Source organism: Pithys albifrons, chromosome 13 (assembly GCF_047495875.1).
Source record: "Pithys albifrons albifrons isolate INPA30051 chromosome 13, PitAlb_v1, whole genome shotgun sequence".
Lineage (NCBI taxonomy): Eukaryota > Metazoa > Chordata > Aves > Passeriformes > Thamnophilidae > Pithys > Pithys albifrons.
In genome coordinates this window covers 14,074,439-14,090,107 of record NC_092470.1, presented here as the reverse complement: position 1 = coordinate 14,090,107, position 15,669 = coordinate 14,074,439, and the positions used below count along the sequence as shown (strand labels likewise).

At 48.7% G+C, this 15,669-nt stretch overlaps 1 protein-coding gene across 3 annotated transcripts; it reads right to left on the bottom strand.

The window, feature by feature from the left end:
- Positions 1 to 215: 215 nt before the first annotated feature.
- DET1 (DET1 partner of COP1 E3 ubiquitin ligase) lies at positions 216 to 13,671 on the bottom strand. Of its 3 annotated transcripts, none has more exons than XM_071568708.1 (5): positions 13,610 to 13,671; positions 11,826 to 12,934; positions 8,566 to 8,756; positions 6,747 to 6,938; positions 216 to 3,074 (listed from the first exon to the last, which is right to left on the bottom strand). In XM_071568708.1, the coding sequence occupies exons 2-5, from the start codon at positions 12,906 to 12,908 to the stop codon at positions 2,885 to 2,887; spliced, it is 1,656 nt and encodes a 551-aa protein (XP_071424809.1). In that variant the 5' UTR covers positions 12,909 to 12,934; positions 13,610 to 13,671; the 3' UTR covers positions 216 to 2,884. The 3 variants fall into 3 exon arrangements, with proteins under 3 accessions (XP_071424809.1, XP_071424810.1, XP_071424811.1); XM_071568709.1 differs by having other exon boundaries at positions 13,624 to 13,661; XM_071568710.1 differs by having other exon boundaries at positions 13,638 to 13,661.
- Positions 13,672 to 15,669: the final 1,998 nt, after the last annotated feature.

The window sequence follows — 15,669 nt, the reverse complement described above, 5'->3', positions numbered from 1 at the left end:
TGCAAGAACTACAGAAATGCCTCAGATGGAAACATTTTTGAGCACACTTGTACTCCAAATTCCAAGAAGAGGCAGCAAATTCCAGTGTGATATGCCTGCATAGTCCAAGGCACACCCCTGCCATCTCTTCTTAGCAAAGTAATTACTATTTGCACCATTCAGGTTTTAGAAGACAAAGACAATAACATCAGACTCTTAAAGTAAATTCTGTTTATTCCATTTTTATCTTGTGTTGCTAACAAACCTTTCCCATAACCTAGGAAAAATATCAGGTAGAAAATATCTCCCCTTTCATCCCACCCTTCCCACCAGACACACACACTTTTTGCTTCTTAAACAAAAGAATCAAAATTTCAAGCATGAGAGACTTTTCTTTTTATACATTTCTGTAATAAAATTAACTCTGTTTTAGATATAAAATGCAGCAGCCAAGACCAGAGGATTACTATGCTACTCCAAGGCAATTAGTAGCCAGAATGATCAGTTTGTCTGCAAACATAATAAGAAAATACTTAGCACTTATCCAGCACTTTTTATCCATGAATCTCAAAGGGTTTTACAAAAGCTGAAAATATATTTTTGGCCTCATTTATGGAGAAGAAAACACCAGCTGGAAGAGGAAGAGATTTGCCCCCAGTCACCGAGCAATTTAATAACAGAGCTGAGAACAGATCTCTGGTCTCTCAGCCCCAAGTCCAACAATTTGTGCCATGCTCTCTGCTTCATACAGGGCAGCCTGAATTCAGCAAAAGCCCCCACTACAGAAATGCTGAAGTAGTTTATATTTTTGCCACTGGAAAAAAGTCTAAATGAAGCTATTTTAGTAAGGACAGACCTGCCAAGGCTGTGACACCAAGGAGTAAACACAGTCTCAGACAGAGCTGCTGAAAGCTTTGGAAAAGAAAAAAACCTCTCATACTGAAGTGTGAACAGCTGTCAGAGTAGTGCAGAAGGAGGTAAATCCATGATCTACAGCGCGCAAATGATTCTCCACTTGGAGCTTTAATTGAATGTTTGAGGAACAGATCACAGGATAAAAACCTAAAACCTTGACAAATAGTGTTATTAGATGGAGAGGACCCCGCAGCTAAAGCACACAGGGCCTGACCTTCTCTGCTAGCAGTGTTCTGACCCACCATCACTTCTGACAGACCTGAGACACCTACAGTGCAAACACCCGGACGAGAGTGGTGAAATGCAATGTCTTCTGTAGAAATATGTTCAGCAAGGCCAGGAGAGTAGAGAAGTACCATGAGGCAGAGAGTAAAGGCTGATTAAAGGACCCCAGGGCACCCTTGATTTCGAGGCCCACCATTCATGCCATAAGCAGGCACCAACACCCACACAGTTTTTCTCCTGTGCATTCCCAGCAAAACGAATGCATGACTCTTCCCAGGCACATGGCCACAACACCTCATCCACAGTTCATTTTGGTCCAAACAAGATACCGACAGGGTCCTTTAGAGCATTTCCTGTGTATTAGCACCAATTTTCTAATGCTCCCCCTGTATCTCCCCTATAGGAATGGGACAACAGGCTCCAGCTTCCAACAGAGCACCTCATGATGTTGGGATGGTTTGTGCTGCCTGGCAGCACAGAGTTGTAAACCAGCCCATGTGCAAAATCCCCCAAATGCTGGCCTACAACCAAAACCTCCACTTTTAATAGAAAAGGGCAGGCCAGCATTCTTACCAGACCAAGGTGGCAGGTAATTACACCCATAAGTTTATCAGCAGCATAAAAACTGCTGTGGTCCAGCCAGCACTGACCCACTGTCCAGCTGTGCTCTGAAGCCTGGGAAGAGCAGGTTCTCACAGAGAACAGTGTTATCAAACAGGGAGAGGTGAGCAACCTAAGTCAACAAGCTCATCTCATAACTGCAATCCTCCAGCAGTGAACATTAATTCAGGTCTCATCCCTCCTTCCTGGGCAAACCCAAATGCTACTAATTTTCCACACTCATACTCCCAACAGGAGGGTGCCAGCATCTGGGTCTCCTCTCCCCTCAACAGCAGAACTGCAGATGGCCATGAGGATTCACCTGCCATGCTGCAAAAAAGTCCTTCTGACATGATCAAGGAGCTGCAGTTTCTCCCTACACCCTTCCCAGCCACCCATCTTCCTTCTGTGCCCACCTCCTTGTGCATTAGAGACATAACCAGCTGCCCTGGCTTGCTGGTACTAACACACCACCTCTCCCTTAGGAGCTTGTACAGATACTAAGGCACAAAGGTTGAGGTGACTTGCATAAGAGTCAGGAACACACCTTATGTCTCTCAATTGTAGTGATTTCTCACTCCTCTTTTTCCTGACCTCTTGCATATGAAAATTATGTGAGTAGATTGAGCAGATGAGAGCAGAATTTTGTTTCCCGAGCAATACTGAAGACACAAACAGGTGTAGCTGTGTATCCAAGCTCTCCCCATGGCTCCCATCTATTCCCTCTATGACAGGCTGTTTGTCCAGCACGGTAGGAGAGCACCAGTGCAGAAGGGAGTGCTCCACAAACATGATGCAAAGCTCCATCTCTGCCATCCTAAGACCTACAACAGGATAGAAAATGGACATGCCTATGACAAACCAGGAAAGGAAACCTAATCTATGTTTTGTTCATCCATAGGAATAGGGAAGGACAGCAGTGCTTAACGCAGCGGGACCCCTGCAGTACAAACAGGGTCAGGAGAAACATCCACACCCCCAAAAGGGGCAGATGAGCTTTCCTCAGCCAAGGGCCCTGCAAGATGCCAGTGGCAGGAGCATCCGGGTCAGGTTTCTTGACACGAGCAACAGTTTGGTTTCCCAGAAGGTGTGAGTGCCTGGCTTTGGTGCATCTGTGGCAGAGGCCCAGATCCAAGGAGAGCAGCAGCCTTGGCTGTGAGTCACACTACGTGCAGCTGTGCCTCATGTGGAAGTTCACCACATACTCGGCGTTGGTGCGCTGCACTGAGATGGCAAAGGGCTCAAAGGGGTGGAAGGTGAATGCAACCAGGCGTCGCACTGTGTGATTGATGGGCCGCCCCAGGAGTCCCGCCTGGATCTCAAACTTCAGGAGGCCAGAATCACGAGCGTAAAATCTGAAAGGAAGAGAAAGGCAATTACGGCTGTTCCTGACTATTGACTTTGCCATCTGGGCCCTTCACACATAGAGTGCCTTGTGCAATCTCTGTTGCTCCCTCAGGGGCAGGAGGTCCTCAGCTGGGTGTCTGGCTCTTGGCTATATAGGAAAGTCTCTCCCAGGGCAGTTGTTTTCCACTGTCTAGAAAAGCTTCACTCCATTTTAGTATTAACAGTGAGAGAACTCTGCCTGTCACTTTGGTGGACAAAGCTGACTTCACAAAAGAGTAAGTTTGGTTCAGAACTAACCTGCACTGGCTCTCCATCTTTTCTTAATGCAAGCTGCTCCCCATGATCCCTAAGGCAGATTTACTGTATAGAACTGAGCTCACTTCTCCTAGCAATGGCCTTCACTGAGAGTGTAAGGCTACCTCTTCCCCCTCGGTGTGCTGCCAGGGAAGGCTTTACACTGCTGTTCTTGTGTTTTGATACCTCCCTGTCAACTGAGGAAACTTGATCTAATCCTGCTCAAGGGTGCCGAGTTGTACTGTACAGCTCAAGCAAGGCTTTGCAGTTCCTTTTAGACTTACATCAAAAAGGCATTAATGAGATAGGCCGGGCAGGAAGAACCTGGTGGATTGGATTCAACAATCACAGCAAAGGCACAGGTCAACGAAAACCTTACATCCTTCTGCTGTCACCTGCACACCTCCCTGTGGGTCAAGCTCATGTGTGTCTCCAAACAGGTGAGCTCTGGAACACAGTTCCAACACAGAGCATACAATGCCAAGGGATTAAGGCAAACAGTTCTGCTGCTGTCAGAACATGGGACTCTCTGTGATGATACCACACTCCCCAAGACATTAGAGGAAGTTTCTGGGATGTCATGGTGGAGGTTTCTGGTTGTGATACCTTCGCAAAGTAGCTGGACTCTAACTCAAGTCCTCACCCTGAAGGTGTCTCAGTTCATTAGACCATTTTCCTTAGACCTCCTCCAATTTTGAACACAGAATTGCCATTCTGCCCCACAGCTGTTTCCTTTTCCACCAACACTTAGTACATGTGGGTATTTTGCATTTTCCTGTGATTTTAACTCAAAGAATGCTTTTAATCTTGGAGCACATCTCCCCCCCTGCCAGCAGCACAATACACTCAGCTCTCAGTCTGGAAGAACAGCTGATGACAGATACAGGCAATGCTGTTTCAGGAGCAGATATACTCCACATTTTAACAACACAGCCTATTGAGAACCTCATGTTCTTCCTGGAGGGCCACTCTCCTCTCCCTTCCTCTGAATCAAAGTGCCAGCCAGCCCTGCCTGAAAATTGCACACAAGAACCCAGCAAGAGAATCACAATCTTGGTATTTGGCTTTTCAAAAAGCCCTTTCCCTCCTACACAAAGCTGGGTATGCAGAGGGTCATTCTTTAAATAAAGCACAGTCCCCCATCTGTTCCTCTCTCCCCCAATTCACAACAATTTACTACTCAAGATGAAGCTCCCTGTAATCTAAAAGATGTGCTCAGTTTGGTATTTTTAAATGTATTTTTAAAAGTGCTCTGCAATCAGAGGCCATTTTCATGGGCTCTCACTCTGGGGATAAATTAGGCACTGCAATATAAAATTGTATGTCAACAGAAACAGCAAGACCAGCTTTTTCAAACTGTAGGAAAATGGAAGATTTATCTGCAGACCAATTCTTTGGTTAAATGGCTCCTTATTAGCCACCTAGATGGATTTTAGAGACCCCCTGCTATAGGCAGAACTGTGTGAGAGTCTCTTCCTCAGAAGGGCCATCATTTCACCCACTGAATATCTCTTCAAGCCTCCTGAAAAGAGACTGGAAGGTAGTGGTGATGGGAGACCTAAAGTCCTTCCTGCCTAAGAACAAACAACCACTGGTCTCTTAAGCCAGAGCTGAGGGTGAGGGTTGAACCTTCTGGGATGCAGAAAGGCACTACGAGTTAAAGGGACATAGTACACAGAAGTGCTGAAAAGAAGTGAAAAAGGTCTGGAGGCCTTCCCAGCTCACACACTGTGCCAGGAAACTACACATAGATTGTAACACCCTTAGCTGCTGAAGGGTTTTCCATTCCAGACAATTACAGGACTTACATTACAAATCCTGTGGTCCCTCATTTCGAAGCCCTCTAACCACAACAGGCAGCTGGCATTATTTTATTAATCCCTTTGTTTTGCATGTGAGAACCACAGCAGCACTATTTGAGCTACTGAATGGTTAAGGTTAGCGCCTCATCTTCTGCTTACTTTCCAAAAACCAGGAGCCCCACTGCTCCGAGGTTCTATTCAAGTCCTAATTGACTCTTGGAAGCTTTGAGCTTTAAAAGCTTTGGCTCTGAAACGCTGGTTTGCTCAGGGGAGGGAGAGAAGGTGGCACTTGGCTTTGTTTACTACAAAGACTCAACCGCGGCAAATGACTGCAGTTCTGCTCCCTTTTGTCCGCAGGAGCCAGGCACAGGTTGGTGCTGGCAGACAACTGCCACCCTGCAAGTTTTCCCGACGTCAAGCACGACAAGGGGGAAAAGGGCAGGCTTTCTCTGCAGATAACATGGAGGCTGGAGATCAAACCAAATTATACAGGCAGAAAAATCAATTAAATATACATAATTTGGGAATTGAGAGCGCAGGAATAATCAGAAGCTCCCTGCCACCTGAGTCAAGGCCAGGGGAGACATGAAAACATTTTCTGTGAAAGAATTGATGAAAATAAAGTTGAGAAGCGGGCCAGAATGATCTCCCTAGGCTGCCTGAGCCCCCAACATGTGTGCAGTCACTAAACAAAGCACTCAGGCATTGAAGGCTCTCTTTGTTTTCGGAGTATACGTTTGCTTCTGCAGTACTGTGAGTAGAAAGACTATTCTGCCTGGAGAACTCAGCCTCTTTGAACCTTTCAGACCAGAGATGTTGGATTTTTAACCACTACTGCTTGCAGGCCATGGCTGCAGCCAAGAAAAAGAAATAAACAGTCACAATGTTTCTGCATGAAGCATTGAAAACATTGTTTTTCGCAAGTTTAGACTTATACCTTCTGCCAGCATCAAAGACTCAGACAGGAGAGGCACTGAACAGCCCTTAGACCTGGCTGAAGCTCCTACTACAGATAGGAATTTCCTGCAGCTCACAGAGAGAAGGGGCGTATGAGGAGGAGTGCAGCTCCCAGGGTGAGAACTGTAAACAAGGGAAGTCTGAAAACAGCTAAATCAATACCACAAGCATTCTGAGTAACACCCAACCCAGCCACTATTTTATTCACAGAACAAACCAGATAATCCTTGCCAGCTAAACCCACGTCCTCAAAAAGGATTCTTCCAGCACAGGAAAGCAGGCATACAGAACTCTATCACTGCACCCCAAACACAACAGCAGCACCGCAAGAAGAGGAGGAGAAAGACGACCATTCATATGAAAAGGCTCAGGCTTCACTACCCAAACATTCCCCAGAGCAGCACAGTGAGAAAACCTTAAGAGGCCTCCCATACACAGAAGTTACTGCAAAGGAGAGAGGCCAAGCTTTGTGGGACTGCTGAAATAAACACTCTGGTGAAAGGATTTCCTAAGTGAAAGGCCTCGATCTACTCCCTTTTCTGCACATGTGATGCCATGTTGCAGAGGTGATTTAGAATGACTCTCGCACTGCTACCCTCATATACAGCTTCTTGGCCTGTCCCATACCTTATAGGGTGATCACCACAGGTTTTGGGTCGCTCCATGACTGACACCCACTTGTCATCGTAGCTGAAAAGGGAGAGGTCAAGGTAGGGGCTGCCGCTGTAGGACTGGGCGCTGATCGGGAGCTGCCCCAGCAGCCTCCTCACAGCTTCTGTGTGCCCTCCGTACTTGGCGTTCACGATGGTGTCCTTGAACCTGCAGCAAACCAAGAAACACATTTTGGTCACAAAGGCCAACAAAAGCTTAAATAAACCAAGGAGGAAAACAGCGAAAAAAACCAGCAGCAATGTAAGAACTAAACCAGCTCGATTCCGAAAATGTATCACAGTGATTCAAGCATCAGCCAGTTTTGGTGACCTTTTTATCCTCCCTCATCATTATTGTTTCTGTCCTGAAAGTCCAAACTAACAGAAGACTGTGCCTACCCACAAGGTCTGGCCCCAGCTGCTTTGAAGCACAGGAAATGAGCAGGATCAGAAACAGAGAGATGGATTAGCGACTTATCAGTCAATCCATGTTTTACCATGAAGCCTGGAAACAGTGTAAGCAAAAGCCAGAGGGTTTCACAGTAGCAGTTGAGCCATTAACATTGACTTGAGAAACCCCCTCCCTCCAGCCACTATACTTTAAGGAACAAATCTTAGATGAGGAAGAACCTTGACAAGAAGCACAAAGCCCTTCAGAAACTACAGTAAGCTGAATGCTTTTCCTGGGGGACACATTTACACAGGCTGGATTTCTCTTTCCAAATAAAGTTTTAAGCTTTACATGTGCAAGAACAGTCAGATCAGATGCAGGGATGTCAGACATCAAGGAGGGTTAAACAAATCCATTTGACTAGAAACACTCAGCCAAAAGCCAGCTCACTCTGCATTATTCTTGATGATACTTTGCTGTGGAAGTTACAACACTCCTGCTATGGGTCCTTGTAGCCAAGAGAATTAAAAGATTCTCCTCTCTACTTTAACACAAGGCAGAAGTTGTTCTTCAGGAGTCTCTGGTGAGTTCTCTCATTCTCTCTTCCATTATGCATTATGGATTTCCTGACAGGCAGCTCTAGAAAGTTACAGACATAGTCAACTTCGTCATACTTATGTGACATCAACCTAAAATCAACAGAAGCTTGATGCCCATAAGTGAATGCCAAGTACTTTGGATGATGTGAAACAAGTCACTGGCAGAACAGAACACCCTGAGTCACATAAAAATATATTCCAAGAGAAATAACGCACTCTGCCTCATTAAAACCATGTTTGACTGTTAAAACATATTCTAGAAAGCCAGGTTATTTTGGTATTTTTCTCAGCTTTCATGATAGGTATAAGCAGATGAGTTTCCTTTATCCTAGCACAGTTTGATGAGAACCACAAGCTTGTGACTGATGTTGAGGAAAATGCTACAGAATACAGTTTGATAAACACTAAATTCAGAGAACATCACTTGGCAAAATACATCCAACTAGATGACGCCAACATCTTGGCAAATCGTATTTTCAGGGACCAAAGCTACTGGGCAGTAACACTTTAATAATGTCCAGAAGACTTATTGCTCAAGGAGAGATGGAAGCATCTTTCCCTCAGAATTCCTTTTCTTTCTTCTAAGCACTGGACTGCAACTGCTTTGTTCCTTCCTGCAACAAGGCAGATGCTGTGGAACATAAAATCAAATGCATGAGGACGAACTATGTACAAGCCTGCACCTTCCATCAGCCTGCAAAGGGGACCAAAGGACTGGTTTTGTCAGTTGTTATTTGATACTGGCCTTCAGCGGACGGGGGCGAGCGTGTGTCTATATGGTATAAAGCATGCTCCAAATGGCTCACCGGCGCTGGATCTGCCTGGCAAAGTTGTTGCTGGAAGCTGAGCAGGGAAACTGGACAGCCTCACTGTGCAAGGTGGCATTCCTGAAGAGGTCACAGAAGTTCTCAAACAGCTCCAGCAGCTCATCAGACGTGTTCTCAAACACGGCGATAACCTCGGTGGTCACCATGTTGTACACAACGAAGAATGAGGGCTGGGGAGGAAGGCAGAGGCAGCAGTTACCCTGGGGAGCATGGCTGGGAAGCTCTCCCTTCCTTCTCCCCACATCACACCACAGAGCCTGTCCAAATTTCTCCACAGAGCAGGCAAATCCCACATCTTCACGCTAATCCATTCTCCTATTCAGATGCCTCAACATGTACCAAATTATCCACCTCTTAACTGTTATTATTTTTGAAGAAAACTTACCAGACTTCGCATTTTTCAACTCAAACAGGACGCAATAGTTCTGTTCTCTCTTCCTCTTTGGCCCTCTCCACCAAATCCAAAAGGCTTTCTCAAGTGCCAAATTTAATTTTCATTCCTACTGGTAAAATAACTTCAGATACAGTACTAGCTGGCCAGAAATTATTTTTTCCTCTGTGTAGACACATTATTTTCTTCCCTTTTTTAATATGTGCATCACACAGAGATGAACCTTTTTAGTGTACTGTGCACTACACAACTGCCCACAGAAAGTTGTGCCCTCCAGGTACCCTGCCAGCACAGAAATGAAAATCTGAAAGACATTAATGACTTCTTTATAATGCTAACATTCTTGTGCAAGAAGGCCCTTGTATTGTGCTGTGGATTTGGCAGTGGCAATGTTTCCTGGCATGAAATTGGGAAAAAGGTGACATTGTGTCAGTGCAGCTACATCAAAAGGAGATGACATTCCCATCCCGTTGGGAAAGGACAGATTTAATTCTCGGTCATTAGAAGTAGCTCTTGATAAGAGACAGGAGTGCTACCACCTCAAAGTACAACCTGCCCCTACTTAAGAGGTAACGAATTCCCGTGGTATATGCACATGTCTGATTAATCTTCTGTCAATAGAGGCAACTTCTAAATGCTTCACCTCCTGCTCCCAAAAACAATGCTCAGGGATGACGGCAGGCACTCTGCCCACCCCACCCACCAAACAAACACGGTTTGTTTGTTTTACAGCCCCAAAATAAACTGTGAGAATACAATCCAGCCCCCACATGTCCAAATGAAGTGCTCTAGATGAGGTTACTCACTAGACTACTGCCTAAGGAAAGGGAAACCCTTCTGAAAAAAACGACTGGAGCAGAGAGAAGGTAAGAGGAGACAGCAGAAGGAAGAACTGTTGAAATCACTGAAGATTGCAGAGAGTATTCTCCAACCTTAAACAAAAAAGTTCCTTGGCTAGGCTAACACACAGACACATCTATAGGATGTCCCTGAGCAGGGAAATCACCCTCACTGCTTTTTAGCAGCATCCATAACACCAGCAAAACATCGTCACAGCATGGGAGGCAGCAGCTGAGTGTCACAGAAATCACGCTGCAAAGCTGTCAAGTCTATCAACACAATCTTGGAACAGCAACAACAACCCCCAAGCTACATATGCACAGCACACAATTAAAGATCTCAAAGGATTCGATAAAGACCCAGACAAAAAAACACACAACCCACGAGCATGAACAGTGACTCTTCAACCTTCTTGGCAGAGAAGCCAGGGAGGAGAGAGGAGCCTGAAATTGGATGAAACTTCATGTTCCTCATCTGATAGTTGAAAGAGAAACTGGAGCTGTAGGTATTTTGTGAGCCAAGTTTTATTCAGGAAGCCCTAACACACCGCTTACGCTCAGGCAGGTCTGGAGAGACTGCTCCACATCTGGAATTATCTGCTGGAAGAACTGAGATGCTTTTCCTCCAGCATAAAACTCTGTGCCTGAGGCTAAACAATCTACAACCTGCATTTTAAAGTAACCCCCGGTGAAGAGAGTTGAGAGCTCCCTGCAGCAAACCAGGTACAAAAGCTCAGGTAACCACAGCAGAGCACGGAGCTGAGCCTGCCACAGACATTTACATCAGGGTCAGGAGCTCATTCCAGACACCAGCAAAGAGCAGAACCCTGCAGACCACTTCCACAGAGTTTTAATATTTCTGAGACAGACATTCAGTTTTACACCAATGGGCAAAATGGATTAGATTAAGCCTTTCCTATTTCCTCACAAAGCAACTCCCCCCAAACAAACACCATAGAAGAGAAAAATAAAACAAATCAAAGTCATCTTCCTGGAAAAATTAGACTAAGGCAAGGAGCAGAGAGCTACTGTCTATTTCTTCTGGGATCTCAGTCCTGGATCTGACAAGGATGGGAAGAAGAGAAGGGTATGTCAGAAAAACAAACATCTGGGGAACAATGGGACCTACATGCTGTACTGCAGATTTATTAAAAATTCTTGTTAAATACTCTCAACAGAATAGAAACCAAGCTGATTAAAGGAATAAAAACTGATTTTAAAAAAATCTGTTTCATAGAGCTCAAAATGTGTCCACCACTCTAACAGCAGAAAAAAGAGATGATCAGCCTGTGGGGTGGTGAAATATCTGGAGCTACATTTGCCCTAATTCCACTTCTTTAGTACTGAACTGAAAGGAGAAGCAATTGGCACATTAGCCAGATCTAAGAGCTACTACTCCAATTTGGAGAGATCATATATATGATTTTTCACTGAAGCTTGAAAGAGTAAGTATGCAGGCAGAAGAGAAAAGGTAATTCTACTAGGGAAAAAATGAATACTATTATATTTGAAAAACATACTTGAAGATACACCAGAAAAGGGGGAGACTACCTCTACAATTTAAGTGGACTATACGAAATCCCAGCCAAAAATAAATTCAGCTGGGGATCTGAGAGGGAAAGAGGGTTATACACTATCTATGAGCATGGGGAACAATCCCTGGAGAAAGGGGACTCACTAACCATGTCAGATCTTTTCTCTCTCATTTCTCAGTTGAGAAGAAATGAAATTATGCAAACAAAAGATACAGAAGTTATTCAATATCAGAAACATCAAATGTTCATGCAAGAATGAAGATCCTAATGGATCCTAATGGGATCCTAAACAATATTCACATGCTCAGCTAAGAAACAAGCATTGTACTGCTTGAGCACTTGCCCCAAAGCAATGAGGGAGGCAGTCCCTGAGCAACCTGGTCTAGCAAAATGTGTCCCTTCCTGTGGCAGGGCATTAGGAATTAGATGATCTTTAGGGTCCCTTCCAAACCAAACCATTACATGATTCTATACCTGGGAAGGATCCGTCACCCGCAGTGTGACCACATCCTCACTAGTGTATTTGATAAAGAGATGGTTCTCATCCAGGAGCTGCATCTTCCACATGCGGAGCTGCCTCAGCTGGTCAAAGTACTGGAAGAACCTCCTTTTTGCTATGGCGCTTCCATCCTGCTCAGCCCTTCTCCACAGGTACACCAGCAGCCTGTGCTTCAGGGAGTTTATGAAGGGCTCTTTGTAGGGGTTGGCCATCCCTGTCTGAGTGTCCCGCTGCACCTCAGGATACACGGCAGACAGGGTCAGGAGATCATCCTCGTAGCAGAAGCGGCCAATGGTCCGCACGTCGATGAACGTCCCCTCGGGTGTCACCTGAAAGACGTGGATGGTCTGCTGCTGTACAGAGAGAATGGCCAGGATGTTCTTGTAGAGGTACAGCCCCTGGTTGTGGGACAGGATGACCTTGTCGCACTTGAAGGTCCGTGTGTCACACAGCCTGCCTGTGTGGAGGTCTATGATGTGCAGGGAGTAATCCTCGAGGGGGGAGCGGGGGTTGGGGGTCACGGACTCACTGTTGCGGTACACCTCGAAGAAGGGCGGGTGCGGCTCCTCAGGCAGGTACGCAGCCGAGCCCACGATCACGTACCTGCAGTCGTCCGTGAACAGGCTGCACTCCCGGTTCAGGTGCTCCCCGTTGGAGGCCACGTTGGTGATGTGCAGCAGCACGAAGAAGCGCTCGAAGAGCCGTCCCCTGATGTTGACAGACCTTTGGTCATTGCCGTTGGCCAGGATCTCCCCCTCATAGCCCTGCAGGAGGTCCTCGGCTGCCTGGCAGCCCTGGTACTCATAGATCTCCAGGGAGGTCTGGTCGGAGGAGAAGGCAATGAAGTAGCGGCCATCAGGGGAGAACTTGCGCAGGAAGCAGGGAGGCTTCTCCACGTTGACCACAGTGAAGTTGGGGAAGACGTTCTGGTGGAAGACGCGGACCTGGTGCCAGTGGGTGCCGGCCTTGCCTGAGCTGATCCGGCGGCGCTCCAGGCGGTGGATGACGTTCTGGTTCTGGATACGCCGGGGCCGGATCGTGGGGGCATCATGGTCCATGGTCAGGGCTCTACCTCATCCTCACCCTGCGGGGACAGCACATGTGCTCTGGGAACACACCGGGACACCAGGGGACCTCCTCACATGGACCCACAGCACCCCGGGTGGTGGGTTAAAAGGGGCAAGGCTGTTTTTGGAAGTGGGGAGATGACAGGGGAGGGCACTTGGAGCAGGTAAAGAGATTGGGACAGAGACCTCAGTGGGAGGCACCAGGTAAACAAGGGGACCCCAGAGGTGCGCCCAGTTCACTGAGGGGTGGTGCTACCTGCAGGTCTGCAGGTCAAAAACACAGCAGGGCACCGGGAGAACAGGGAAGGAGCCGGAAAGGAGGCAGGCACGGATGGAGGTCAAGGGAATGGAGGGAACCTCCACAGACCAGGGACGGAGTCCAGGGAGCCAGGGATAATCCGAAGACCTGATGACAGGCACAGGGAACAGCTTGGAAAGAAAGGAGGGAGCTGGCGCCGAGGGAGCACACAAGGGGTCGCCGCGATAAGTCCCGGAACGCCTGCCAAGGGGACCGAGGGAGTCCCAGTCCCTCGGGGCTGTGGAGGGACTGAGTTCCAGGGGAAGCCCGGGGGCAGCTGCGAGCCCCGCCCGCCGACGGGAGCGAGGCTTCCAGCTGCTCTCCCGCTGGCCTGAGGTTGAAGGGACACGGGGGACCCAGTTTAGGGCCCGGGGACGACCGCAGCCGTGCTCACCACCGGGGCCGCACCGGGTCCCACTCACTCCATGGCCGCCGCCATCTTTCCGCCACGGCACAGCTGCGGGAGGGCGACACGGCCACTTCCGGTTCCGGCCGCGGGCCAGCGAGGAGGGGCCGCCGGGCCAAAACAGTCAGCGAGCGGCGGAAAGCGCCCCCTGGCGGCCGGGGGCGGGAGGAGCACTGCACCGGGCACCCCTGGACCATCCTGAACCCACTCAGCACCCATCCTGTACCCGCACTGCACCCACCCTGCACCCACCCAGCACCCATCCTGCATCCACAGCGCCCACCCAGCACCCATCCTGCATCTACAGCACCCATCCTGCATCCATCCTGCACCCGCCCAGCACCCATCTTGCATCCACAGCGCCCACCCAGCACCCATCCTGCATCCACAGCACCCATCCTGCATCCATCATGCACCCATTCTGCATCCACAGCACTCATCCAGCACCCACCCAGCATCCATCCTGAACCCATCCTGCACCTATCCTGTGCCCACAGCACCCATCGCGTGCCCACAGCACTCACTGTACAACCCGGCCACCCCCTGCATGCTATCTCAGTACCACTTGCAGCCATCCTGCACTCCAGCTACCACATGTCAGCACCCTCTGTATTCCCATCCAACCATTCCCAAGTCCCCTGCACCATCCTGCCCTCTCATTCCTGCACCCAAACACATGCCAGTTGCGTGGCAGGCTTGTGCCTGAAACCCTCCGTGCCTGCAGCAGCTCCATCCCCAGGAAGGGTCTGGCATGGCCCCATCACTTCTTGCACCCCCTGTATCCCGACTCCTGACATGGGGACACTGCAGGGGACATCACACCTGCTGCCAATGTATTGGGGTGCACCCCAACACTTCAACCTCAGCACCAGTAGCAGAGATTGGGGTCACCCCTGGGCACCATTTTGGGCTTTCCAACAGGCTTGAAAGCCTTTTCTCGCCTTGGCTTTTACCAGCATCCTCTCCCACCCTGTGCATTAGCGTCGAGGGCAGCTCCAAGGGGCACTTCTCCTTCAAAGGGAAGGAAGGAGAAATGTCAGGGGGGCCCTTGAGATCCATTTGCTGGCCTCTCGCCGAGGCTGAGCTGATCCACCAGCTCTTGGAGCCACTCCACTGGCAGGCATGGGCACTGGGAGCAGCGGGCACGGGGCAGGAGGGTAAACCAGAGGTGCTGGAGAGCCCACCAGGTGCTCCCCCTCCCGTACGGTGGGTGGCCCCACACAGATGCGACAGCAGCACCCAGCCAGCATTGCACGAGAATGCTTGGGAGACACTCCTGCTGCACCAAAGCTCTCACCATTGAACTCCCAGGCATCCTTCGTCTGTTTTGCGAGGTGCTTCAGGGTCCAACCAGCAGTGGGGTGGAATATGACCCCACCACCCAAGGAGCTGGGACCCAAGTGGCTCTACTACCTTCCAACAGGGAATGGGGGAAGGCAGAATGCCTGGCACTCACAAGCAGTAGGCAGGGGACCCTCTGGGGAACCCTATGAGGGGACTCTGCTGCCACCCCACCTGTCTGCCCCATTCCTATCTCCCACTTCCATGCCCAGCAGCCATATTCCATGTCCCTTCCTGCTTTCTCCACTGACTCCTCGTTGCAGAAAGCGTGATGACAAGACTAAAATTGATGGCACCGGTGTCCCTCTTTGTCTCTCTGGCTCTTGTCTAATTAATTGAGATCCACCATAATAGGATCAAACTAAATACCAAAGAACATCCAACCACACAGCAGCTGGCATGAAAACAACGGCCCAGCACATACACACCAAAAGGCAGCTCTCTGGACAAAAGAGTTGTTAATGCAGCAGCAATTAGTGCTTCCAGAGCTAATAACTTCATCACAGCAACCTTCTCATAGCTCCAGCCCCCTCCCCAGAGCTTGGGAGCAGGTCGGAGGACCCTCACTTCATCAATTCCAGCCATCAGCAGGGATTTGCATCATGTGCAATAGATCTCATTGGTGGCACAAGGCTGGGGACAAAGTCCCAGCTTATTTTGGCCTGCGGTGGGTGGCAGGAGGTGGAAGGACACAGTGTCAGACCCAC